Source organism: Ziziphus jujuba, chromosome 9 (genome assembly GCF_031755915.1).
Source record: "Ziziphus jujuba cultivar Dongzao chromosome 9, ASM3175591v1".
Classification (NCBI taxonomy): domain Eukaryota; kingdom Viridiplantae; phylum Streptophyta; class Magnoliopsida; order Rosales; family Rhamnaceae; genus Ziziphus; species Ziziphus jujuba.
In genome coordinates, this window is record NC_083387.1 from 18,326,442 (window position 1) to 18,352,027 (window position 25,586).

Sequence of the window (25,586 nt, forward strand, 5' to 3'; positions counted from 1 at the left end):
GGGCCTGTTGGGATGTGAGACTGGATTCTTTGAAGTCTTGTGTACTCAAATTAGGTTTACCAATGGTACAAAGGGTACTAGTCCTCCACGACTTATCTCACATTCACAACTTCTTTGTGTTGCCGTTTTATTTTATAAGACTGACAAATTAGAAGAGTAAAATTGTTTTTGGACATCCTGATCTTACCAGCACATGGTATTTAACAAAGAAGGTTGTTGTTATAGTGAGGCTTAATACAGCAAAAGGAAACAAAATTGCACCTCGATGGGGTTTTATACATGTGTGTGTGTGTATATGTGCAAACATTTTTTTTGGGTTGGGAACAACAATTGTTTTAAGGTATATCTCACAATAGCATCAGTCATACTGCTTTGTTTTTGGATGTAAAGAAAAGTGATTTTTTTATCATTGTATATGGAATTCATATAGCTTTTTAAGTCTAACATCGCGTTGTCTCCGTTGTCTTCTATAATAATCAAAATTTCCTTCATCATACTCTCTTCAAAACTTCTAAAATTGGATCACGTAAATCTGTTTCAAAATTTTTTGTAAATTTCCAATATTATGCAGTGTAGGGTTATTTGGTTTGGTTAATGTTGCTTGGTTGAGCTTATCTGGAAGGAAAATGGTGGAAAAACTACTTCCAAGGCGTTTCTAAAAGAATTTCCAGTGGTCGTCTCCCCCTTTTTTTTTGTTTTTTTTTGAAGTAAGTATTTTTTTGGTTGAGACACGGGCTTCTGGTTCTGGTAATTCGATAAAAGATAAAAGTTCCAGAAATTGAAAAATAATTCCACAATAATAACATTACCAGACTGTCATTTGGTAAGATGGACATCCTTCGGTAAACTTTTGGAAAGTGACCAAATTAACGAATTACCGAAAGAGGTGGGGTTATTTTTTTATTTATTTATTTGTATTTTTATAGTAAAGTAACTATCGAAGAGTAATAAAAAAATAACCATCGTGGGGTCTATGGGTCTTTTCGCCGATGGGTAAAAGTTCCAGATCTCATCAATGGTAGTCTGAGTATTTGCTAAGGTCTAAGGACCCATCAATAAATTTGTCCTCAAATTTTTTATATTTATTTTACTGTTATTTTTACAACTTTATCTCTCTCGGTAAAATACATAGAATTATTAGCTCAGTTAGTCTCTTAATTCCTCCATGTTTATATTTTATAGAATTTTTAATCATAAATATGAATGTTCAAATCTTAGCATTAAATTTTTAATAATAAATATTAAAAAATAGCATTGCTAAACTATAAATGTTATTAAATTGTAATGGGATTCACTTTTTATCAATTAGAAGCAAAAATAGTTTGAAAACAAAAAAATAATAATAGTAATTAAAAGCAAAAATATAAATATTTAATGTAAAAAGTTTTTATGAGCCCACATACAGTGCTGTTGTGGGATCTAATGCCAAAATATGGTAATCTCAAATTTGGCGCCAAATTTGCACCAATCACAGCATTATAAAAATTTAGCATTCCTACCGGAGGGGGTGTAAAATGCTAAAATTTAGCAATGATAGGCATATTTTTCAAATGGCAGCCATTGAAGATGTTCCAGCGTTTGAATCTTTTTATTTTTTTATATTTTGATCTTTAAATTTAAGTTTCTGTGCTAATTGGTCCTCAAACATATTTTTATTTTTTAATTTTTTTTACACGTATTGAAACGTATTGTGAATATACAATATGCATGAGTTTATGAGATTATTTAATTTTTAACTTCATTATGTATATATTTTTTTTGGCAGTAAGTGTACTTTGTGCATCAAAACTACTAAAGCTTACACTAAAAATAGTTTAAAGAACAGCAACACATCAAAAACTAAATTTTTTAGAACAAAGTACCAACCCAAAAAAAAAAAAAAAGACTATTTCACAAAAGTTTTATAATTGAGAGACCTAAAAATCCAAATACTTAGTTTTCCATATATCCACACTTTTCACCTTTGAAAATTACCTAAGTAAAAGAAAATTTCATTTTCCCATATAATTTCAATTTGCTGCTAAATTTAACACTTCCTAAATGGATTCTAAAATGCATCCAAACAAGTAATATAAAACTAATCTAAATAACTTTACACACTAAAAAAAGGGGGTTAGAATTCCAATAAGTACTAAATAGCTCTAACAAATTGGGAGAGGATCGACGAGGGAGAAAGAAGTGTATAGTTAAAAGTAGGGCATTTTACACTTTTCAACAATGTAAAATAATTGAAAAAAAAAATTTAGTGTAAATTACAGTAAATCCTCCTAAACTATTTGACACTTACAAATAACCTACCAATTTTATTTTATTTTATTTTATTTTTTTATAGAAAACCCTCTCAAACTATTAAAAACTTACAAGTCAAATAAAAATGTAGCAGAATTACCCTTACAAAAAAAATCTATAAAAATTATTCTAGAATTACTTAAATACTCATAATGAATAAATTCATTTAATTGATATTAGTATCATTTTTAACATATTTAAAAAAAATATTATTTTTTATTTTTTGAGGAAAATATTATTTCTAATATTTTTGAAGAAAAGATTATTTCTAATATTACTTTTAAGAATATAGTAGTTTTAATATTTTTTAGAAAATATTATTCTTTTATATTTTTTGTAAGAAAATATTATTTTTAATATATTTTGTAAGAAAATATTATTTTTAATATATTTTGTAAGAAAATATTATTTTTAATACTTTTTGAAAGAAAATATTATTTTAATATTTTTGGAAGACCATATTATTTTTTATTTTATTTTTTGGACAAAATATTATTTTTTATATTGTTTTTGAACAAAATGTTATTTCTAATAACTTATTTGAAGAAAATATTATTTTTGATAATTTTTTAATAAAATATTGTTTTTGATTTTTTTAAAGAAAATATGATTGTTAATTTTTAGATAGTAAAAAATGTTTGGATTAAATTATTTGGAAAATGGTATCATAGGTATGCCGAAAGGGTATTCTTTTCAAATTAAAATAATTTTAGCATTTAATTGGGTTGAAGGTTGCAATATGTTATACATAATCATAATTGAGTTTTCTTTTTTTTTTTGAAGGAAAGTTTATTTATATTTGTAAATCTCAAATAGTTTAGAACGATTTTGTATGATTTATCCCAAAACTTAACTTTGTAAAGAGACATGAATCAATTAAGAGCCCAAATTAGTTTCCACAAGTCAAATTACCCTTCCTAATCTTACAAACATTCCTGGCTCGTAAAAGATTTTAGGCTTACCATTACAAAAGTGGCCATCAAACCATAGGTTATGGTATTTATTTATTTATTTATTTTAAATTTCAGTTACTACTAAACTTTCTAAACAAACCAAACTCTCTTGGTACTGCCAAATTGATCACTTACGTTACAATTAAACATTTAGACATGTTTGAATCACAAAACAATCTACCATGCAATGGAAATATGTACACTCCCTCCTTTAATGCATATGTAAGTCCCATATGTGTACTAGAGGGAGAAATATAAACTCAAAGTGTTAGAATTTCATTGCTTGAATCACATAGTATTTATTTATTTTTCCATAAAATATCTATTAGAAAATTAATTTTTCATTTTTAAGTTTTTACTTTATCCAAAAACTTTGTGATCTAAAGGAAAACTTAGGTGTTGTTCGGTAAACTGTTGGTTTTTAGTTTTAGTTTTATTTATTTATTTATTTATTTTTGTCTAACTGTGTATAATTTGCTTATCACTAATATTTGTTAATGGTATTAGAGATTATTAAATACCCTAAAAAATTATGAATTTGAAAAAAACAAAAACAAATTAATATAATTTGAAATTGTATTTAGTGTTTTTTTTTTCCTCCCTTAATTTTGTATTTTAGTGAGATTCCTTACACATCCTAATTATCAATAACAAACATTTGAAGTAAATAAATTATACATAATTAGATAAACAAAAAATTTGCCGAACCTTAATGATTTATTTTATACATATATATATATATATATATATATATATATATATATAAAATTTTTTTTTTTCCCCTTCAGACATTTTTTTTATCCTAGTTGATTGTTACCATTCAAATTATGGGTTAGTTAAGGAGACTTTGCTTATTAATGTGTCCTCATAAAGACGAACTTAAAGGTGGCCGTGGAGTCTGTCCGCTGTTTAAGGCCTAAATAATGTAACCATTCTACTTCACCTTTTTTTCTTCTTTAAAACAGTCAACAAATAAATAAATAACATTAGGGTGTTTGACACTTTTATCCCTGATTATGTTTCTTTCTAGCACTTTTGTCACTTAACTAGGTGTTAAAAAAATAATAATAAAAGAAGGAAAAAATAAAATAAACAAATAAATAAACTAAAGTATTTGTTGCACTTTTCTTAGCTTTGTATTTTTTTTTTCTTTTGGCATTTTTCTTTTTCTTATGTAATTGGAGTTTAAAATACATTTGCAATTAATTAATAAATATTTAAAAATATTATTAATTGCCAAAAATTGTCAAAATAAGAGAAATGTAACAAGCACCATAGTTAAAGGAAAAGTGCCTAACACTCTTTAAATTCAAGTGCAAATAGCCCTTAAAAATAAATGAACTAAACAGTATATTGTACATTCTGATTGGTGTAAACATCTTACCTACCAACAAATGGCAAATGGGGAAATCACTCAATTGGTGAGAAAAATCATGAAGGTTAGGAGGTGGGATTCGACTTAAAAAATTGAGAATTATGAGAATCTAATAAAAAACTAAGAATGATTATAGGGAATGGAGATAAGGGTAACATGCTGGTTTCTGAGAGAGACAGCAAAATAAAAAAGAAAGGAATATGAAAAGCCAGCCAATATCACCTATATTTCTCTTAGTCCTTTTCATCCTTTGCATGTGTATATGTTTGTGTGTTTGCCTGTTTATATCTCTATAAAAACCAAACACATCCTCTGCCAAAGCTGACACAGACTCTTGTTGTGACTCTCTATCTCATTTTTTCTCTTCCCTTTCCTTCTTATATTCTATATATACACACACACATATATATATCCATCTTCTGTCTCATGATTCATACACAAAAAGGGTATTAACCAAAAATCCAAGTTTTTGGAAACTGCAGCAGCATCTGATCTGCTGCAAGTTTTTGAGCTTATATATATATATATATTGTAATCGAGTTTGAGGAGAAAATATATATTCCTGAAATGGGTGATAAAAAATCTTCATCTTTAGTGTGTGATTTAGGAGCATGGACTATGAATGTTGTGAGCTCCGTGGGCATTATCATGGCCAACAAAGAGCTCATGTCGCCTCTCGGTTTCGGTTTTGCCTTCGGTTAGTTTACCTTCTTTCTCCTTCTTCTTCCAACTCTGTTCTTGTTTTGTTCTTTTTCACATATTGGTATAATTTGATTGTGAAAAATTAAGGTTGATTAATCACTTGTCATAAGGAAGAAACATTAATCTCTGTGTTACTGAATGAAAACTGTATTTAAATAGGACCGAATTACATGTAATCCGACATTTAAAATTTCTTTTGTCATGGTATATGATGCATAATTAGAGATGATGGTGTGGGATGAACACAATTTTTCAAAAAAATAAAATAAAATAAAAAATAATTAGAAGTTTTTGTTGCTGAAAATTGTGTAAAGAAAATTCAGCCTGAAGTTGCAGATTTGTTGTCGTTGGGAACGGGTGAAGGCCGTTTGTTATTTTGTTTTTATTTTTGGCTTTTTCCACACGGAGCTCGCAAGGAAACCAAACTGCTTTTTAAATATGACATGTGCGCTTTTGGACTTAACCATATGGTCAAATTTCCGCGTCGGCCAGCAATTTCGTTGACTTTCATATTTACAGTGTTTGCAAATCTTATTTGGAAGCGGTGACAATTTCATATACAATTTGTTTCTTATAGTTTAATATTAATTTTTATCATGGAAAAAAGGTAATTATTATTAAACAATAGTGAGAAACATATTAAAACACTTCATAAATGTTTTTGGGATCTAATTCTTCTATTTTATTTTTTTTTTCTCTGTTTTTGTTAAACTATGATATAATATCATTTTCTTTAAAAAAAGAGTTTTACTATTTATTATGACATGATAAGTACAAATACAACTTATTATAAAAGATAATAAAACACCAAATTGATGTATGTAATTATATTTAGATTGTATATATTAAAATTTTAATATGAAAAAGTAAACAATTTTAAACAGTCAATTAAATTATTACATAACATATGAATTCTATTAGCATAGATCAATAGTGGCATAACTAGTGCCACATTGTGAGACTTGCTTTGTGAATTGGAAAGCATCTAATGTCACATCTAAACCTTATTTGCTTCTATATAGCTTTTAAAAGTCCACCAAGAAAACGAGTTATTTCCCCAAGAAAACGAGTTATTAGAAAGAAATTTCAAAGTAAGATATGCAATGGTATTAAAAAAAAAAATATATATATATATATATAGTAAGATTTGAGATGGTAGGCGGAAAAAAAGAAGGGAAAAAGAGTAAATATGAAATGGTAGAGGAAAATAGTTCTAGAATGTTAACATTCTAGATGTAAGTATGCAACCATGAGTATTTTAATATCTTAGCATAGATTTCTTCAAACTGAATTATTCATTTCCCATTTCAATATGTTTGTATTGTGGATATCTTGTGGAAACAACTGTCTTTTACAACGAACATTCGGATTTCAAACTATGAAACTTCCTATTTTCAATATTAAAATAATAAAAAAAAGAAAGTACTATTTGTATGTGAAAATGAAGTAGAAAAAAGTTTATGGTGGTGATTAAGAATGCAAACTTGTGTTTGGAAAACTGAAAACAGTTTATATAATCGATTCCATTTAGTATAAAAATACACTTAGAATTGAAACCTAAAACTTTTCCCTACTTTGAAACGAATATCTGAATATACCAGTTTTGGTTTATATATTTTAAAAAGTAATTTTCCTTTTTTAGATTACTAAAAGAATTATTTTTGAAAGAGACCTATCAAATATATACTTGTTTGATAAATTATGCACAAGAGTATATAAAAATAGAAATTATTTTCTAAATAATGAGATCCCATCTCAGAATTTGTGGTGCATATAGAATTTTGCTTTGCTTGAAATTATTTGACAAACTGTATCTCCACCATTGCAGCAACAACTTTAACAGGCTTCCACTTCACTGTGACTGCCCTGGTTGGCTTAGTTTCAAATGCTGCTGGTTATACCTCATCAAAGCATATTCCGCTTTGGGAACTTGTTTGGTTCGCAATTGTTGCAAACACCTCTATTGCAGGGATGAACTTCAGCCTCATGCTCAACTCTGTTGGATTTTATCAGGTCCATATATATATAATATTTTTTTTTTCTTTGCTAATTAGTCCCAACCTAGCTTTCTTTTTAGGCAAAATTCTGACCTTGTTCTTTGTTTAATATAGATATCAAAGTTAAGCATGATTCCAGTGGTATGTGTGATGGAATGGATTCTTCATGGAAAACACTATTCAAAAGAAGTGAAGATGGCTGTTGCAGTGGTGATTGTAGGTGTGGGAATCTGCACAGTAACTGATGTCAAAGTTAATGGCAAAGGCTTTCTCTGTGCCTCTTTAGCAATCTTGTCTACTTCCTTCCAACAAATTGTGAGTACTAGTACTTATTTATTTCCTAATTCTCTATACCAAATCAGATAATGATTTTCTCCTTATCAAATAATCGAAAAATTGATATTTCTGGTATGTTTCTATTTATTTATTTATTTAATGCCATTTCCAAACAGACAATAGGATCATTACAGAAGAAATACTCAATAGGCTCTTTTGAATTGCTGAGCAAGACAGCTCCAATCCAAGCAATTTCTCTCCTCATTCTTGGTCCCCTCATCGATTACTTCTTAACCGGAAAACTTCTGGCAAACTTCAATCTCACTTTTGGTGCATTTGTAAGTTCCATCTTCCAATTTGATGATGATGACAATATACAGTATTTGTCACACATTTTTTTTTTTTTTTAATATTATCTCTGATATCTTATCACAATGTGTATGCAGCTATTCATACTACTATCATGCTCCCTAGCAGTGTTCTGCAATGTCAGCCAGTACCTCTGTATCGGACGGTTCTCGGCCACATCTTTCCAGGTTTTAGGCCACATGAAGACTCTGTGTGTGTTGACATTAGGGTGGTTGCTGTTTGATGTGGAGATGACATTCAAGAACATAATGGGGATGGTACTTGCTGTTGTTGGAATGCTGATATACAGTTGGGCTGTGGAGGCAGAGAAGAAAGCTGCAGCTTCCAAGATTCATCTTCCCCTTGTCAAACAACAGAACCAGCAAGGGGAAGAAACCAGCAGACTGCTTAGCAATGAGGGAAAGGAGCAGAGTCTATTGAAAGATGTTGAATTTGGTGTGTCTAGAGGATAGCACATCATTTTCTTTTCTTCTTTTTTTGGCTCCAAAAATTTAATTCCTTTTGGGATTTTATTCTCACTAAGATCATTCTTTTTTCTTTTTTTTCTTCTTTTCTACCACTAATTTGTTTTTCGAACATAATTAATGCAATACTTTATTTTTCTTACTAATTTTGGCTGATATCAAAATAACGATGTTGAGTTACTATTGCATAGTCAAAAAAGTGACCTATCTTGAATGTCTATCATATGATTTTTATTATTAACAGAATGTGATTAAAAAAATTAGTTAATATAATATAGATATCAAAAACAGTAATACTAAAGTGACCAACCCAACTTTTTGGATTAGAACTAATGTTTTGTTAGTTTATTAGTTTATAGATGGTCCACTTATTTAGTTTTTAAATTATAGTAATTTGTCAATTATTCATTTACTACATCGACTAGTTCCAAAGTGTTGATATGTAACTTAGTACCCGCACTAGCTAGTTAATTAACCTACCTGTAATTAGTTAATTTCTAACTTGTATAATAGCTTTCGCACTTATTTCTGCCTGTAAATGGAAATCCTCCGCCTGCTTTGGAATGAGAAAGTGTAGTATGAAAGTGTATTTTCATAGTACCAATAATTTTATAATTAGAAAAGCTATGTATGTATACCAAAAATCTTCCAATTTTGCTAATACTATCCACAAAACCAATAATATTATAGATACAAAATTATTTACCAAATAATGTGGTAAGATAATGCACCAGTATTTTATCTGTTAAAAAATTTGACTTTTAAATGAATAAATTAAACTTAAAAAAAGCCAATAAAATAATAAGATATCATCCTTTATTAAATAATTTTGTACTCGTAATTTTATTAATCTGAATATTAGCATCTATAGTGGTTTTTGATTAGATTTTTGTTACTAAGAAAATTACAAACAATTGACACCGCTTTCACACATTTGGAGGAAATATTATAAATAATTTCCAAGTAACATGCGGCTGGTAGTTTTCAGTTAAGATTTTTCTTCATATTCCAAACATATATTTATTTATTTATTTATTGTGATAGGAAAAAAAAAAAAAAAAATACATGCTCCAAAATCTTGCATTCTTTTAGAAATCTTTCCAGATATAGATGAAAACATAAATAAAGCAGTTATCGGGTTAGGTAGGTGGTGGTGGGTTGTGGTCTCAGGGCGGAGTAGAAAGATAATGGTGGGTTTGGAATATCCATGGCGGTTGTTCCCAAATTCTCAGTCTTATTCTTCAACCCTTTTGTCACCTCTGGTTTCGTCTTCTTTGTGCACCAAATACACACCTCCATTACCGTCTTCTTCATCATTGAGGAAAAGCTTACTTTTCTTGTCTTTTTCATTACCAAACACCAAAAGAACTATTATCAACCATGTCGTACATGGCAGGTGCTCAATCAGATTTGCTCTTCCTCACAGTCAAAAATCAGAAGCCATTGTCAGTGAAGAAGAAGAAGAAGAAGAAGAAGAAGAAGAAGGAGAAGGAGGAGGAGGAGGAACAGGTATAACCCGTGTCCAAAATCGCGGGAATTTGACGGTAATATTGTCGTCTTGCTTAGTTGGTCTACTCACAGGGCTCGGCGTGGTTCTCTTCAACAACGGAGTAATCCCATTTGATTTTTTTGCTTTCTTGCTTGGTTTTTATAGAAATTGTCACATAATTCTCTGTGCATTTTTTTTTTCTTTTTTTGAATTTGAAGGTGCATGAATTACGGGACTATTTCTGGGATGGGATACCATACCGAGGAGCTTCTTGGCTGAGGGAGGGACCCATTGAAGATACATGGAAGCGAGTGATTTTGGTTCCAACTTGTGGGGGTCTGATTGTGAGTGTGCTAAATGTTCTTCGAAGTGTTTTGGATGATGATCCAGAAGAGAATGATGGTTCTATTGAGGGATTGGGATTGCCCATTTCCATTTTTGATGGTTTGAAGGCTGCTTCTCGTCCTTTTCTCAAAGCAGTCGCAGCTTGTGTTACCCTCGGTACTGGGAATTCATTGGGTCCTGAAGGTCCTAATGTGGAGATTGGAACTTCCATAGCCAAGGGTGTTGGTTATCTGTTCAATAGAAGTTCTGAAAGGCAGACTTCCATTGTGGCTGCTGGATCGGCTGCTGGAATTGCTTCTGGTTTGTATTTGTTATCCGTTTGAGTCAATTAGTAATGTCAATATATATCTATATACATGGTAATGCTACATTAAGCACTTGTCCTGGTTCATAACGTGCAGATAATGTGTGTAAATGTTTTAGTCACACACAGATAGGCGCTTTTTGTAGCCAAAGTAAACACACACACATATATATATATATATATATATATATATATATATATATATATATATATATATATATATATATTGTTATGAGTAATGTCAATATCAATACCTTTGAGGAATCTTGTTAGTCAGTTCAAATTTAAGTATCTCCCACCATTGCAAATTATTAGGTTCATTTTGATTAGCCAATTACTGTCAATCTTGTAAATTAAATCTGTATCTTTTGGCTGTTGTTGGAAGACCATTAGAAATCTTCTCTTTGATCCATCATGGTGCTTCTGTTTAAATCAATTATGGTTTTTGACATGGAGCTGAATTGGCAAACTCCTTTCTGCGCTGTGCTTATGATGGCTATGATAAATCTCTGTTCTCTTTATAGTTGTTTTTCTGTTTCAACAGGGTTCAATGCTGCTGTTGCTGGATGTTTTTTTGCGGTAGAGTCGGTCTTGTGGCCTTCACCAACAGATCCTTCATCATTGTCACTTTCAAATACCACTTCTATGGTTATTCTGAGTGCAGTCATAGCGTCTGTAGTTTCAGAAGTAGGTCTGGGTTCTGAACCAGCCTTTAAGGTCCCAGTCTATGACTTCCGCTCTCCAACTGGTGAGCTACCAATTCTGTTTAAAATAATATTTATGCATGTTTGCGCACAAATATAGACATATCAAGGGTTTAGTGTAGAAAATTTCCTCAAGGACTTTAACAAGTTAGTTTTATTACATTATCTATCGATTTTATCATAACTTTTTGAAGAAGTGAATTTACTGAATATGCTATATAAATAGCTTAGTCGCGATTGTCAGAATAACTAATTTTACTAGAATGAACTTTTTAGGTCAAACTGAGTATATCTTCAGGTGATTGTTCAAGTTTTCACAAAGAAGATAAGGTTTAAACTGTAACAGCTGTTCCATTCCTTTTCAGAGCTTCCGCTTTACCTGTTGCTGGGAATCCTATGCGGCTTGGTTTCATTGGCTCTATCTAGGTGCACATCATTCATGTTGGTAATTGTTGATAAATCTCACAAGACCATTGGCATACCAAGGGCTTTGTTTCCCATACTGGGTGGCTTGTGTGTTGGCTTGATAGCATTGCCATATCCTGAAATTCTTTATTGGGGTTTTCAAAATGTGGACATTTTATTGGAATCTCGGCCATTTGTGAAAGGCCTCTCAGCTGATCTACTGCTTCAGCTTGTGGCAGTGAAGATCATAGCGACCTCTTTGTGCCGTGCCTCTGGATTAGTGGGAGGTTACTATGCTCCATCCCTCTTTATTGGTGCAGCAACAGGAGTAGCATATGGGAAACTAATTAGTTTTTTGGTTGCTCAACCCTATCCCTTTGCTCATATCTCCTTCTTGGAAGTTGCATCACCACAAGCATATGGCCTGGTATATTTTGGGCCACTTTATACCAGCATGATATTGATTTACAGTAAGACTTTCAAAGTCTACATTTATAAACTCATAGTTTTGAATGGTTTATCCATGCCATGTTTTCTCTATGACATTATTGAGCACAATAAATCACATTTGATGTTGGTAGGAATTGCCCTATTTATGCTGAATTCATGCAATGTTTTCCATTATCTTCAGGTTCACTTCTTTGTTTTGGAAGTGCATCTTTGTCTTTCCATTATTATTTTTATTATTATTTATCATTATTTAAGTCAACATCTTGAAAAATGAGAAACATAAGTTACATGAATCAATGGAGTGAATCTTAAGTGTAAACCAATCTTGACTTAAGATTTCCATTGAAGAAAACTTTTTTCAGAAGAAATATACACTAACTTGCACTATAATATAAGCTGTGCAAGCCCTGTATATGGACAAGAATACTACTTTGGATACCAACTTGTTTACTAACTTTTTGAATGCCAACTTACTGAATTTTTGGAAACCAACTTGTTTACTAATGTTTTGGATACCAATTGATGTGGCAGTGTATTAATGGTCGACAAAAATATGGCCTAAATGCATAAATAAGTGAAACCTATGCAAGGTGATTAGACATTGCCACATTAGTTGGTATCCAAAAATTTGGTAAACAATTTGGTAACCATAGTATTATCTATGGATTTATTCTGTTTATATTCACTAGGATATACCCTTTCTCTTTCTGAAGATAATTTTTTACCATAGAGCTACCTTTTGAAATCTTTATTCCATCCTTTTACTATTGCAGTTCATTGTATATGTTAGTTATTGGTTTATTCATTTTTGGTTATGTAAAAAAGAAGGGGGGAAAAAAAAAATTGACTAGGAACTGGTAAGTGATGCTTGAATCTCTACTTCTTACGAGTGAGAACATGGTTTCTATTGGTACTCTGGATTCATCATGGTGAAAATACGTTACCTAGTTGACCAAAAATTGTTGAACTGATCCTTTGAAACTTTCATATATGTCCACAATCAGGCTGTGGCTGATAATTTAGAGATTTTGTTTTCAGGTAGGAATGGCTGCGACTCTTGCAGGGGTGTGTCAGGTACCTCTTACGGCAGTTTTGCTGCTTTTTGAATTGACACAGGACTATCGGATAGTTCTCCCACTACTTGGAGCTGTAGGATTGTCTTCATGGATTACATCTGGACAGTTAAGGAGAAAAGATGCATGGGAGAATAAAAAACTTAATCAGGGAATTACTCGTGACCTTCAAGAACCTAATATGGTCCCCTCTAGCTCTAATGGGCTATCTTCTAGTTATGATTTTAGAGCAAAGACATCAAACACTAGCGACCTTTGTGAAATTGAAAGTTCACTTTGTGTGGAAGATTCTAGTGAAAAGTTGGGACAGAGAATATATGTTTCAGAAGCCATGAAAACAAGATATGTGACCATTATGATGAACACTCTGCTTACAGAAGCAGTGACTCTTATGCTTATAGAAAAGCAGCCTTGTGCAATGATTGTTGATAACCATAATGTTCTAGTTGGTTTACTGACACTTAGAGACATACAGGAATTCAGTAGATATGCAAAAGCTAGAAGCAGAGTATCCAAGGTAAAAATAAATATATATGTATATATATATTAAGATGAAATTACATCTTTTTTTTTTTTTTTTTTTTTTGTCTTTTTTGTTGCCTTTGCATAGGTAACCAGGAAGTTATTCAACCAGATTTAAGTGGTAATTGGTCGGAGACAAAAAGTAGACAGTTTGAAGAAACTAAGAGCATATCAGAGATGTAGAAAGTGATAAACTGAAAACTTAAGCTGATGGGTTGTATCAAATAAATAGAAAAGTCGAATATAATAAATACATTATGTGATTTTGATAAAACTGTCATGTTTTTATTTTGTGTTGTTGGCACTCTGCTACTGTACTTTGGAAATCAGACGATCAAAGTTGAGAATGATAGTCTATTGGTTTCTAGAGTTCTTATGCCAAGTTCTTTTCCACACCTTGTCAAAACTGTGTGAACTTGAATAATTGATGATTTGGTTTGCAGGAGCTTTTAGTGTCTGAAATGTGTTCTATGGATGGGGAAATCTGTCGGGTACCATGGGTGGCTACACCCAGTATGAATCTTCTTTCTGCTCAGATGATTATGAATAGGCATGGTATGAATGAACTTCCAGTAGTTATAGAGCATCATGAAGATCAAAGAGGGCACCTAGTTGGCCTTTTGGACAGAGAATGTATCAGTTTAACTTGCAGGTCCATTTTTTAATATTCTAGCTCCATTTTCTTTGCTTTAGCACTAACCTTGATATTATATCTTTTGATCTTCCCCAATCAAATCCCTCATTAGCAAAATTGAATAGTAATTATTGATATGATTCAAATAGAGAAGAAAGTCATAAAATCATGTGATACTAACAAAAACCTAACATGAATAATGGAGGGTCAGGAGTATAACTTGATACTTCTATCTTCTTTCATCACTTTAATATCAATTAAGAGGTTGTTACAAGGACAAAACTTATGTTCAAGATATGCCTACAAATCCTTCGTAAATTTTTTTCCCCCATGTTTTTGCTGATCTCTACTCCTTTTGGTTGGTGCAGAGCTGTAGCAGCCAGAGAATCACTAAGCTAATATTGCACTGTAAGTCATGGCTTGTTGGGATGTCAGATTACCGGCAATGTTCAGATTTGGATGATATTATCTCAAAGTTACAACTTGACAAAAGAATACGCAGGATCAACCTGATTGTTGCAGTACAGGCCTCATTCAACAACAGTAAGATTCCTGCTATAAAACTAGTTGTCTCGACAGCACTGGAAGGTAAAAATTTTAATCAATAGTTGAGAGTAGCTCTTCAACTACCATATACATTGAATGGATACAAGAATGAAAAGATTCATGAGAGCTCATACAATGATATTGGAATAGGCTTAAACCCAATTATACCTGACGTCAATGTAGGATTAGAAACTTTGTACATATTGAGGTTTCAACTTTAGCTATTTTGGTTTGCCATATTCTTTTTAATCTTATAGGATTGAGGTACATATTTTCTGGACTATCTTCTTGGTCTTTGGAATTGGCTCTATCATTCCTTTTTGTTAATAAATATGGAAATCAAACAGCATGTGATCATTCCAAACATACATCATGCGGGAAGAGTACACATGCAAGATATATTTACTTGGAGCTTGTTAACATTGATTTTTGGTTTTCTGTTTTTGATTTTGAATTTTTTTAAAACCAAAAACAAAAATTTATTTAGCACCGCTTTATTATTATTATTTTTTTCAAAAATGTTTTTGAATTTGGGCCTTTTTATTTTAAAAACTAGAAGGTTGATTTTGGTTTTTGTTTTTGGTTTGTTTGGTTACACATGCAATAGAGATCCAAACTCTCACTGTTGCACTCAATCACAAATGGAATTTGGGCGATGGATTCAGATCTTTGGACCCCAAACCTGGTTTATATTATTACTTTGTTGATTGAACTTTTAAAGGCAAACCTAATTTTGATAGGGGAAAAAACCAAAAACAAAAATGTATATAGAAACGCTTAATTATTATTATTATTTTTTTTTGGCCTTTTATTTAAAAAAAAAAAATGAGAGGGTTGATTTTGGTTTTTTGTTTTCGTTTTCTTTGGTTATACATGCAACAGAGATCCAAACTCTCATTGTTGCACACAATCACAGATGGAATTTGGGCCATGGATTCAGATCTTTGGACCCCAAACCTTGTTTATATTATTATTTTGTTGATCGAACTTTTAAAGGCAAACCTAATTTAGACGGGAAAAGCCAAGAATGGCCAGACGAGGGTAAAACGATGAAAAATGTCAATCCTTTTCAAAATATATAATTTTGCCCATCATCTATCCATCCATTCAACCTAGTAAACTACCAATTATACCCTTAATTGAAACCTTTCCATTTTGCCAACCATCTGAAATCTTAGAGGAGGAAATGGAGAAGTTCAATCGAGAGTGGTTGTTGAAGAATCAAGGAGAGCTCTAGCGGTTCGAAACGGAAAAGTTCTAGGATATTAAAAGTCCGGTTAGGAAAAAAAGAACACTGAATTATAAGCACTGAGAAAAACAAGTTGGTTCAACCATGGCTATTCTTAAAGAGCTAAAATTTGTTCAACCATTGCTTCTCTCTCTGCCTTTGTGTTGGTCTCTCTCTCAGACTTTGTTTTTGGCATTATAACCTTTTTTTATTTTTGTTTTTGGGGTTGTGGAGTTCAGGTTTCAAAGCTTTCATGATAATATTTAATTTTATTTATAAATGGTTAGAGAAGAATGTAGGAAAAAAATAAATAAATAAATAAATAAATAAAAATAAAAGTGAAAAAACTATGTCAATCCAAGGTTAAGAACGACCCACCTATACCCATGGTAGGAATGGAAGAGGGATGGTTTTATTTGATTTTTGTCTAGGAAGCCTCCATAGTAGGTGTCCTTCCTTATGGGAAAGAGATGTGTAATTAGATGCGGGATATAAACAAATTCGTGTTTTCTACTTTGGTTTCTAAGCTATATTGTATTTTTCATTTTAGTTTTTTAAATATAAATTTTTTAAATGTGATTCATAAAACCGCACTATAAAATTAAGTAAGATTATCTCACTCTCTCTCCACCCCACTCCTACTACCATGGGGTGAATGTGTTGTCTTCAACCTTGGATTAATAATGTTTTTTCTAATTTTTATTTATTTTTTTATATTCTCCATTAACTACTTGCAAATAAAATTAAAAAAAAAATCTAATTATATTGTTCACAATGGCTACTTTAAAATCAAAAATCAAAATTGTTAGAGTTTCAATTGGTTATAAAAATTTTACCGATCCAATAAGTGGCTCCAAATCACAACATCCCATGAATTCTTGCAATTTCTATGATTCTTGACCATTATCATCGGTTTGCTCGCCTAGATAAATATATATATATATATATATATATCCATATATATTTTTCTCTTCTATATATATCCATATACATATATACATAGATGAAGAGCAATAGTTCTATTGGTCGAGCATTTCTATTTGTATCCATAAGAATATGAATTCAAATCATGAAAAGATTTTTGATAAATTATAATTTAGGTAAATTGTTTAAAAAAAATATACATATATATATATAAATATACACTCACCATCAATTTATTTTTCTCTTCATTTTGTTTAATATAAACCAGATTTCTTCTGTAGAGGTTTGCAAGTGAAAGATGAAAGACTTAGTAGATGAGTTTCTGGTATGCAGTTGGTAGTTTAAAAAAAAAAAAAAAAAAGGGGTATAATGGGTAATCAATAAGTAGATGGATAATGACAAAATTGTGTTTCGAGCAGAAAGCGTTTTTCTTTCATTTTACTTTTTCTTTCATTTTACCCCCCCATTTGGACATTCTTGGTTTTCCCCTTTAGATAAAGCATTTTTATACACCAGAATCAAGAATACAAAACCAATTGATACGAAGTAGAGAAAGATGCATTTAATTTAATATCATCAACTAAAGTTTGGATCTTCCCAATGGCAACTAGAAACACCATCCATTAATTGCTTGAACAATGATTGGCCTGATTTAAGTATAAGCGCAGAACTGCCAACATAAGGTTATTGAAGTACAGAGTTTTCAAATCCAGGACAAATTTAAGGCACGAAAGGGTAGGGGGTAAATAAAAATACACACATTTACACGTTGTCTGGACAAATTATTTTTGTCTTGCATGAAAGAATTAGTGCATAAAAACAATCACCAGCTCTTTCTCTACGGTTTTTTTTTATTTTTTATTTTCTTCGGCTCTTTTTTTTACAGGATTTTACGTATCATAAAAAGTCTTCAAAATATAAAGTTGTATTGACAATTTACATTTTGAACCGAGAATAATTAATGCAGCTCATAGAAAATCGACAATAAAACTGGAATTTCCTTAAAGAGAACAAAAACTAAAATACTAACCAAAAAAAAAAAAACTAGTAGAAGTAGTCGTTAAACCGGAGGCTGAACCGAACCACTTCGTTGCACTGCCGATAAAACCGGCTGAGTCGATGTCCCCTCGCCATCACCCGCCACCACTTTTCGCGATAACATCCTCGTAAAAAACGGAGCGATCCACCTGTCCGACACATACAACCGGTTCAACCACTCGGGTCGCTTCGAACTACTCCTACACGACATCGTCTTACTCTCGTCCCTTGGCAAAACCACCAAGCTCGTAGCCCTATGAAGTTTCCGGTTTATTATTTGCTTTCTAACTTCAACCGGTAACTTCAATGTGAACCGCTCCAAGTCATCTCCCGGTTTGATCATCAAGTGTCCGGTCGAGTGAGACCGGTTGAACAGTCTACGCGTGGATTTGGATCTACGATTCCGGTTCAATTTTGCCCTTAAGTATTCCAAAATTTCCGATTCAGTTTCCAGTAATACCTCATGCTGTCTCTGTCTATCTCTCTCGCCGCTCTGTTCAACTCCTTGTTCCGTCGAAGCGTCGCCGTTTTGAGTTTCGATATCCGCAGCCGCCATCGTCGTCGTCGTCGTGGTCGCGGTCTGTGATCCATCGGCGTGGACCGATTCGTTCGGTTGAGGTGCGAGTTGAGCTCGGCAAACCGGACACGTGGTGTGCTTTTCCAACCAGGCGTCGATGCAGTCCGGGTGAAAAACGTGGTCGCATTTGGGGATTAAACGGAGCGTGTCTTCCTCTTCGAACTCGTTCAAGCACACGGCGCATTCCAGCGCGCCTTTTCCTATTTTGATCCCCTTAACCGATGAGTAAACGAAGGTAGGAAACGAATCGATCACGGCACGATCCAGTCCGCGAGGTCGTCGGGACCTCCCAGCGCCTCCACCGACGGCGATGACATTGTTTTCGCCGTTGAGTCCGCTGTTGCAACGGCGAATGTAAATGGAGATGAATCCCATGAAGAAAAGTGCGGCTATAAGGACCACTACAATGATGGCTATTGAAGGCGTGAACTGATTGGTGTAAGGATAGCCATCGTCGTCGTCGTCGTCGTGGTGGCGGTGATCGTCGTTGTTGGGACTCGACTGAGCTCCGGCATGAGGAATCTCCGGCAATGCAAGTACGAGAAAGAAGAGTGTTAGAATCTCATGCTTTACGGCGTACGTGAAACTCAGACGGTGGTGGTGAACGGAGCTCATAACTGCGACGGCTTTTTCGAAGGAGGAGATGAACACCTGGAGATTGGTTTACGTGAGGGTTTGGAAAGAGGGAAATTGAGGAAACGGAATTGGGGAAGGAGAAGAGAGAGAGAGAGAGAGAGAGAGAGAGAGAGAGAGGTTATAAAAGAGAGAAAGGTAACAGAGATGGAGGGAGGGTGGAAAAAGGGGACCCCACCCTCAGCTTCTCTGGCATTTTTTTGGGTCGTTATGAGAATTATAAAGGGAATGCTTTCTGTTCTTCCTAAGAATCAGGAAAGTGTAATGTGGCCAGAATTAGAAGGCTATCCATTAGAGCAAAGAAGCTATAACATGCAAAACTCATTGTCGTTTTGCTAACGATTTTTTTTTTTTTTTTCCCCTCTTCTAGAAGCCTATTACCTGTCTTTCTTGGAAATAAGTTGTTAGACAAAGACAATAAAAATAATAATATTAATATTAATATTAAAACAGGGTTAATTACACATTGTTTTTCATTTTGCCTTTAAAAACTTTTATATTGCACCTCAAATTATCATTTTTATTTTTATTTTTGTCATTTTGATACAATAGTTAACACCATCCAAAATATCAAAATATGAATAGAATATACTTAATTTGCAATTTACATGCCTTTAAATAAAATTTTATTTTGGTACAAGAAGTACTAAAAGTCTATGATATTAATTTTTTTTTTAAAGAAAAAGTTATGTATGAACAAATGGTATAATGTGTTTTAACTAAAATAAAGTAATGGATATTGTGAGTTTCAATATTAGGAAACAATGTTATTCATTTTCTTTGTCCATTTTATCCCTAAATTATTATTATTATCATTATTATTTTGAAAATATCTTTAATTGAGAGGCATGTGACCTGCACATGGGCATATTCCATTCGGATTTTATTTATTATTTTTTTATGTACTTAAGTGATTAAAAAAATTTGATAATTTAAGGTGCCATGTAAGTTTTTAAAGTTTTGGGAGCAAAGTGAAGAAAAATGTAATATTTAGGGATACAAATATAATTAGCCTCCCAAAAAAATAGAATTAAAATTACAATAATGCTACAAATAGTGAAATAGAAAAACTCTTTATTATTGGGTTTCACTTTTATTTATATTAATTTAAATGTGCAATTATCCATATCTCGATTATAAAATAAATTTGATAAAAACTTTGATGCCTTAGAAATAATTAGTATGATTAGCGTCCAAAATTTGTTTTCAATAAAATAAATTTGGAAACAATTTGTCTACCTCCTCAAGATTTGATGAAAATTTATATAGAACTCCAAATTTTGAGAAAACATCACTCGCTTACCACTAATGAAGTTGATTATTTTTTTACTAAATTATCCTATACAACATCTATTTTACCCATTGATGTCAAGATAAATGTTAAATTATTATTACAATATTGCATATTAAAAACATATCATTTACCAAAGATTGCATTTATACCGTGACTAACAATAATAAATATAAAGTTTTGATGTTCATGTTGATAATGAAGGGTAAAACAAACTTTTCATAAATCGATTTTATCCTACCACATTTATATGGTGGCTAACAATATAAATGTAAAAACAAATAAGCATTATATATAATGTAAATTTGAAAAATAATAATAATAATAAAATAAAGTTTTGATCTTTATTTTGACATAAAAAGATAAGATGGATTTTTCATAAATTAATTTTAACTACAAATCAACCATATTCACCTAAAAAAAAAAAAAAAAAAAAAACTACAAAACAACAATAACACTAGTAAGTGATAATTATTCAAACCACAAAGGTAAGTGATGATTTTTCAGCTCGTGGGTTTAAATGAATTTTCATTCAACCTTAGGAAGTAGGTAAAATTTTCTAAGTAAATTTGAAGGAAAAGTTTCATTGACCCTCTAAAATTTGCAAAAATATCATCAAGCTCTCTTCTAGGTTTCAAAATTTATTACTTAACAACTTAGCATTTAAACTTTGTTGAAACATTTTATTTTTTTTGACTAAAATGATTTATAAAAAAAAAAAAATTGCTATGATGAATAAAATATTTGTTGTTTACCTAGATGTGCATTTTATGTGTTGTTTTACTTATTTTATACTACACACAAAAAAAAAAAAAAGTGTCGACTTGTTGCAAAATTCTACTTATTGACTAAATGAAAAAAATGACCGTATTAATTTTATATTTATTTTCACACATACAAGGCTAAAATAGATTTTTTATAAGTCAATCAATCAAAAAGTAAAATTTAAAAAAAGTTAAATCCTGGATTGATAAGGGATGAATTTTGAATTTTGAAAGGGCTTGATGAATTTTAAGCAAACTTCAGGTATGTATGAATAAATTTTTCCTAAATTCAAGTATTAACCAAAATTAGCATAGGCCAATCCATACTTACTTTTGGTAGGGGCATAAATTAGTTGGAATTCTTTTCCCAGACAGTCCCTAAATTATTAACTCATCCATGCCAAGGTTGTTTTTTGGGAAGGTCAACACGAGATTAACGACATCTAGGATAGAGGATAAGATGGAGGAACAAGAAGAGATCTATTAAGAGAAAGATACATACGAGACAAAATATATAACAGTTACATCTAATCACAAACTACACAGAAGTTTCCCTTTTTAATGGAGATTTATCCATATAAGAGATGCACAGAGGAACAAAATAAACTTCACATATCCTTTTTCCACTCAATTCACAAGTTTTTTTGGCTCCTATCTGTTTTTGTTAAAATATTATTCATCAAATAAGGCAGCTAGAGCTAGTAATATGTCATGGTGAATTGTATTCGTATTGTGTTGTGTATTATTTATTTTCAATTTAATAACAAGATTGGTTAAGCTTTTATATGAACATAGGTTAATCTGATTTCTTCATTAAATTATCATGTAATCAGTCATCCAACTTATTTACTCATTAAAAATATAAACAAATTAAAAAATTTGAATTTGATTTAGCTACTAAGAAAATCATGTTTAGTGACAACAGTTTTGGTTGGTAAAAAATGACCTCTTTGGTTGCTAAATAGAATCAATGACAAAAAATAGTGGTCACTGCATAGTCACTAAAAGGTTGTAACTAGTTGTTTTGAGGGACCAAAACATGGTTGCTAAAACTAAGAAGTATCAACGAACAAAGTTTGAGTATTTAGTGACCAAATTTTAGCCTTTAAAAGCCTAAGAAAATGACCATTTTAACAACATTTGGTAACCTAAAATCATATAAGTGACCAATGTTATGACTATTAGCGACCATTGTCGAGGTCATTGATAAATAACCTTTTTAGGCCAAATATCTGGGTCACTAAAAATCACTTGTAGTGACCACTATGTTGGTCACTAATAGTCCTTATGTATTTTAAAATATTTTTAATCACCAAATTTTGGTCACTGATTCCCCATATTCAAAAACCAAATGTTGATCACTAAAATACTCCATATTTAGCAACCCGTTTGCATACACTTCCGAAGACCAAAATTTGGTCTATAAAGCAAATTATTTTTGTTATGTATAATTTAAATTAATTAATTATTAATAATACAAAAATTTATAACTTACCAAAATTGTAAATAATGTTTTATAAAAACGATAATCATCACATACAAATAATTGTCAATTGTTTAATTACAACAATGATTTAAATGTGTACAAAGACAATCAAATCCTATAGAAAAGTGCAGCTACCAGCACTAATGGTGGTGGAGAAACATTGCATTTAACTTGATCTTGGGTTTTTAAAAACCTGAAATCTGACAAATATTATAATTAAAATCAAATGAAAACCAACCTACTATAACAATTTGCTAAAAATAATAATATCAGCCAAAAATACTTTCAAGATAAAATTCTGTATGCCAATCACAGTATCTCTATGATAACAAACATGTTAAATAAATTACAACTTGAAATTGAAATTCAAACTAAAACCTCCTAGAGTTCCAACATCTAATGAAAAACCCTTTAAACACATGTACCAAAAAATATAAGTTAATATGCCCTATCTAGGCATCCAAAAGTAGCATGGACTATCATAAACAACATGTACAAAAGTTATGACGTTAATGGAATAATAAATGGATCAACTGCATTATGAAATAAACATTGAAACAGCACTAAAACATTACTTTATATATAAGATTTACAAATTATCAATAAACTTGAATGTACATGTTGGTCTGCACTTTTCATTCTGAGTTCTTCATCCACTTTCAAATCTCAAATCTGAATACCTATCTGCCCTATAAGATCTACAGATTGGCAGCTACTTTATAAAAGGAACAACAATCCATATAATCAGCATTCTCAAACTTAGTGACCTACACATCACATAACTCTTTTAGAATCTCAACAAATTAACATGTTCAAACTATTTAACAATAACAAGTATAAAAATTATGCTCACATTCAAGAAAAGCATTTATGTGCTAATCATTATATATATAAATATATATACAATCGCAATCTTCAGACAGAATACTAATCCCTACCATTGTGATCATTTCCATTAACAAGGAAAATTACATACTTGTCGAGTAAACTAGGTATTGAGACACATAATTCTAAAATTTTTTTAATCTTTTATTTTTTTCTCTTTAAAGGAAAGGAAACCAAAAAACAAAAGACCCTAAAAGACCAAAGACATGATATACTATTTGAGACATTTACTATATTGATCAACTTCACTCATATAAGTAGATTTTCTCTACCTATCAGATGCAATCCATCTTGGAGGCATCAATTACTTCTAGTTGTGTCTCATCTCTTATGGACTACTGGAGCAAATAGATTTGATTAGAATGGGATCACAAATTAGTGTCACCAACAAATACCTTCTCAGCATGCAACAAACTGAACTATAAATTAGTGCATTAAAATATAATTTTTTATACCTCAACTACACTAGAAGCAAATTCACAATAATTTGATCACCTCAATTTTGAGCAATTCATGAATGTCAAAATATAGGTGATATAAAAAAATGTTATATCTCACCGAAACAAAGGTTGTTCACTTAAGATGGTCGACTGTGACAGACACTCAAAATTATATTTCTCATCAGTAGCAGCATGCTTAAAACAAGAAACTTCATTAGAAACCATTGTTTATATTTGGAGATGAAGCATTTACTCAGAGATACCCTTATCCCTAAAAACTAAAACATCAATTTCAAAAAAATGGTTGGAAAACTATCTCATCCAAGATAAATAAATCTTGATCTAACTTCCTAATGATGAACCTAAGATTGAACTGTCTAATTACCTACCAAGAAAAAGTAAGTCTTGGTCGTAAATATAATAAAAAATTGCAGGCATGCATTCAAATAAGTTAGATGACAGTTAGTATGTTTTGGGGTCTAAAACATATGCAAATGCCACACCACAAGCTTAAGTAATTTAACCCAAGCTTTTATACATTACTCAAAGAATAGCTTGTCCCACTTCCCCACACTCCCAAAGGAAACTATGGTAGACTTTAGATAAAATTATTTTCAATTTAGGACACATATTTTGTGGTGTGTCTTTCTTGGCTTCATATACACAGGCTTATTCTAGACTTATGTTCAATTCCTAGTGACTCATTTCAGGAAAATTTTATCATTCAGTAATGCTTGAATTGTTTCTAGTTAAGAAGCATCCCTACACATGAGAGTTTAATGTATGTATGCATTAACTTGATACAATTAGGAAAACTTCCAATAACTTAAACAAAAGGCTTAATGATAGGACAATATGATTTTCTACTACCATAGACTATCTTAGAGCAGCTTTTTAGCATAGGTAAAGAAAAAACCAATGAAAGAAAAACTGAAACAAATAATTAATGCCATAGAAAAAAAATTATTTAGAGATTCAGTTTTGTTAATAAAAAATGATTTCAATGGTATTCATGCCCACCGTGTTAATAAACAAACAAGATGTCGAGTTGTAGATGAGTTGTAAATAGATTAGGAGATCAGTTGAAATCTTTTTAATTGAAGAATTCGATTAGATAGATTGCATATATTTACTCAACACCACCAGAGCTCTTTTCTTCCAAGGCAATGTTCCTAAGTCCTATTCAAAGGAAGCTGTCCTTATTGCCACATATATGATAAATAGGCTTCTCCTCATTTCAAAACCTCAAATGGGCTCACTCCTAGGGTCTTGGGTGCATTGCCTTTGTCCATATCCATGGCCAACATAGAGGTAAGCTAGATCCTAAGCCATCAAATGTGTCTTCCAAGGCTACTTATCTACTCAAAAGGGGTACAAGTGTTACAATTTTTCATCCAGGAAGTTTTAAATCTCTGCAAATGTT

The 25,586-nt window shown here is 31.4% G+C and overlaps 3 protein-coding genes across 5 annotated transcripts; 2 read left to right on the top strand and 1 right to left on the bottom strand.

Moving 5' to 3' along the window:
• The first annotated feature begins 4,613 nt into the window (after window positions 1-4,613).
• LOC107407817 (UDP-rhamnose/UDP-galactose transporter 3-like) lies at window positions 4,614-8,567 on the top strand. Its single transcript, XM_025069889.3, has 5 exons — window positions 4,614-5,314; window positions 7,148-7,332; window positions 7,431-7,631; window positions 7,769-7,930; window positions 8,039-8,567. Exons 1-5 carry the CDS (start codon window positions 5,185-5,187, stop codon window positions 8,411-8,413), a joined length of 1,053 nt encoding a protein of 350 aa, XP_024925657.3. The 5' UTR covers window positions 4,614-5,184; the 3' UTR covers window positions 8,414-8,567.
• A 904-nt stretch (window positions 8,568-9,471) lies between these two features.
• LOC107427116 (chloride channel protein CLC-e) lies at window positions 9,472-15,180 on the top strand. Of its 3 annotated transcripts, none has more exons than XM_016037463.4 (7): window positions 9,474-10,035; window positions 10,133-10,559; window positions 11,108-11,311; window positions 11,633-12,099; window positions 13,161-13,712; window positions 14,161-14,369; window positions 14,720-15,180. In XM_016037463.4, exons 1-7 carry the CDS (start codon window positions 9,613-9,615, stop codon window positions 14,748-14,750), a joined length of 2,313 nt encoding a protein of 770 aa, XP_015892949.3. In that variant the 5' UTR covers window positions 9,474-9,612; the 3' UTR covers window positions 14,751-15,180. The 3 variants fall into 3 exon arrangements, with proteins under 3 accessions (XP_048337133.2, XP_015892949.3, XP_024933382.3); XM_025077614.3 differs by having other exon boundaries at window positions 9,799-9,934; XM_048481176.2 differs by lacking the exons at window positions 14,161-14,369; window positions 14,720-15,180 and having other exon boundaries at window positions 9,472-10,035; window positions 11,633-12,142; window positions 13,161-13,373.
• Window positions 15,181-17,944: 2,764 nt separating this feature from the next.
• Window positions 17,945-19,610, bottom strand: LOC107427112 (E3 ubiquitin-protein ligase ATL31-like). Its single transcript, XM_060811420.1, has one exon. The coding sequence runs from the start codon at window positions 19,277-19,279 to the stop codon at window positions 18,110-18,112; it is 1,170 nt and encodes a 389-aa protein (XP_060667403.1). The 5' UTR covers window positions 19,280-19,610; the 3' UTR covers window positions 17,945-18,109.
• Window positions 19,611-25,586: the final 5,976 nt, after the last annotated feature.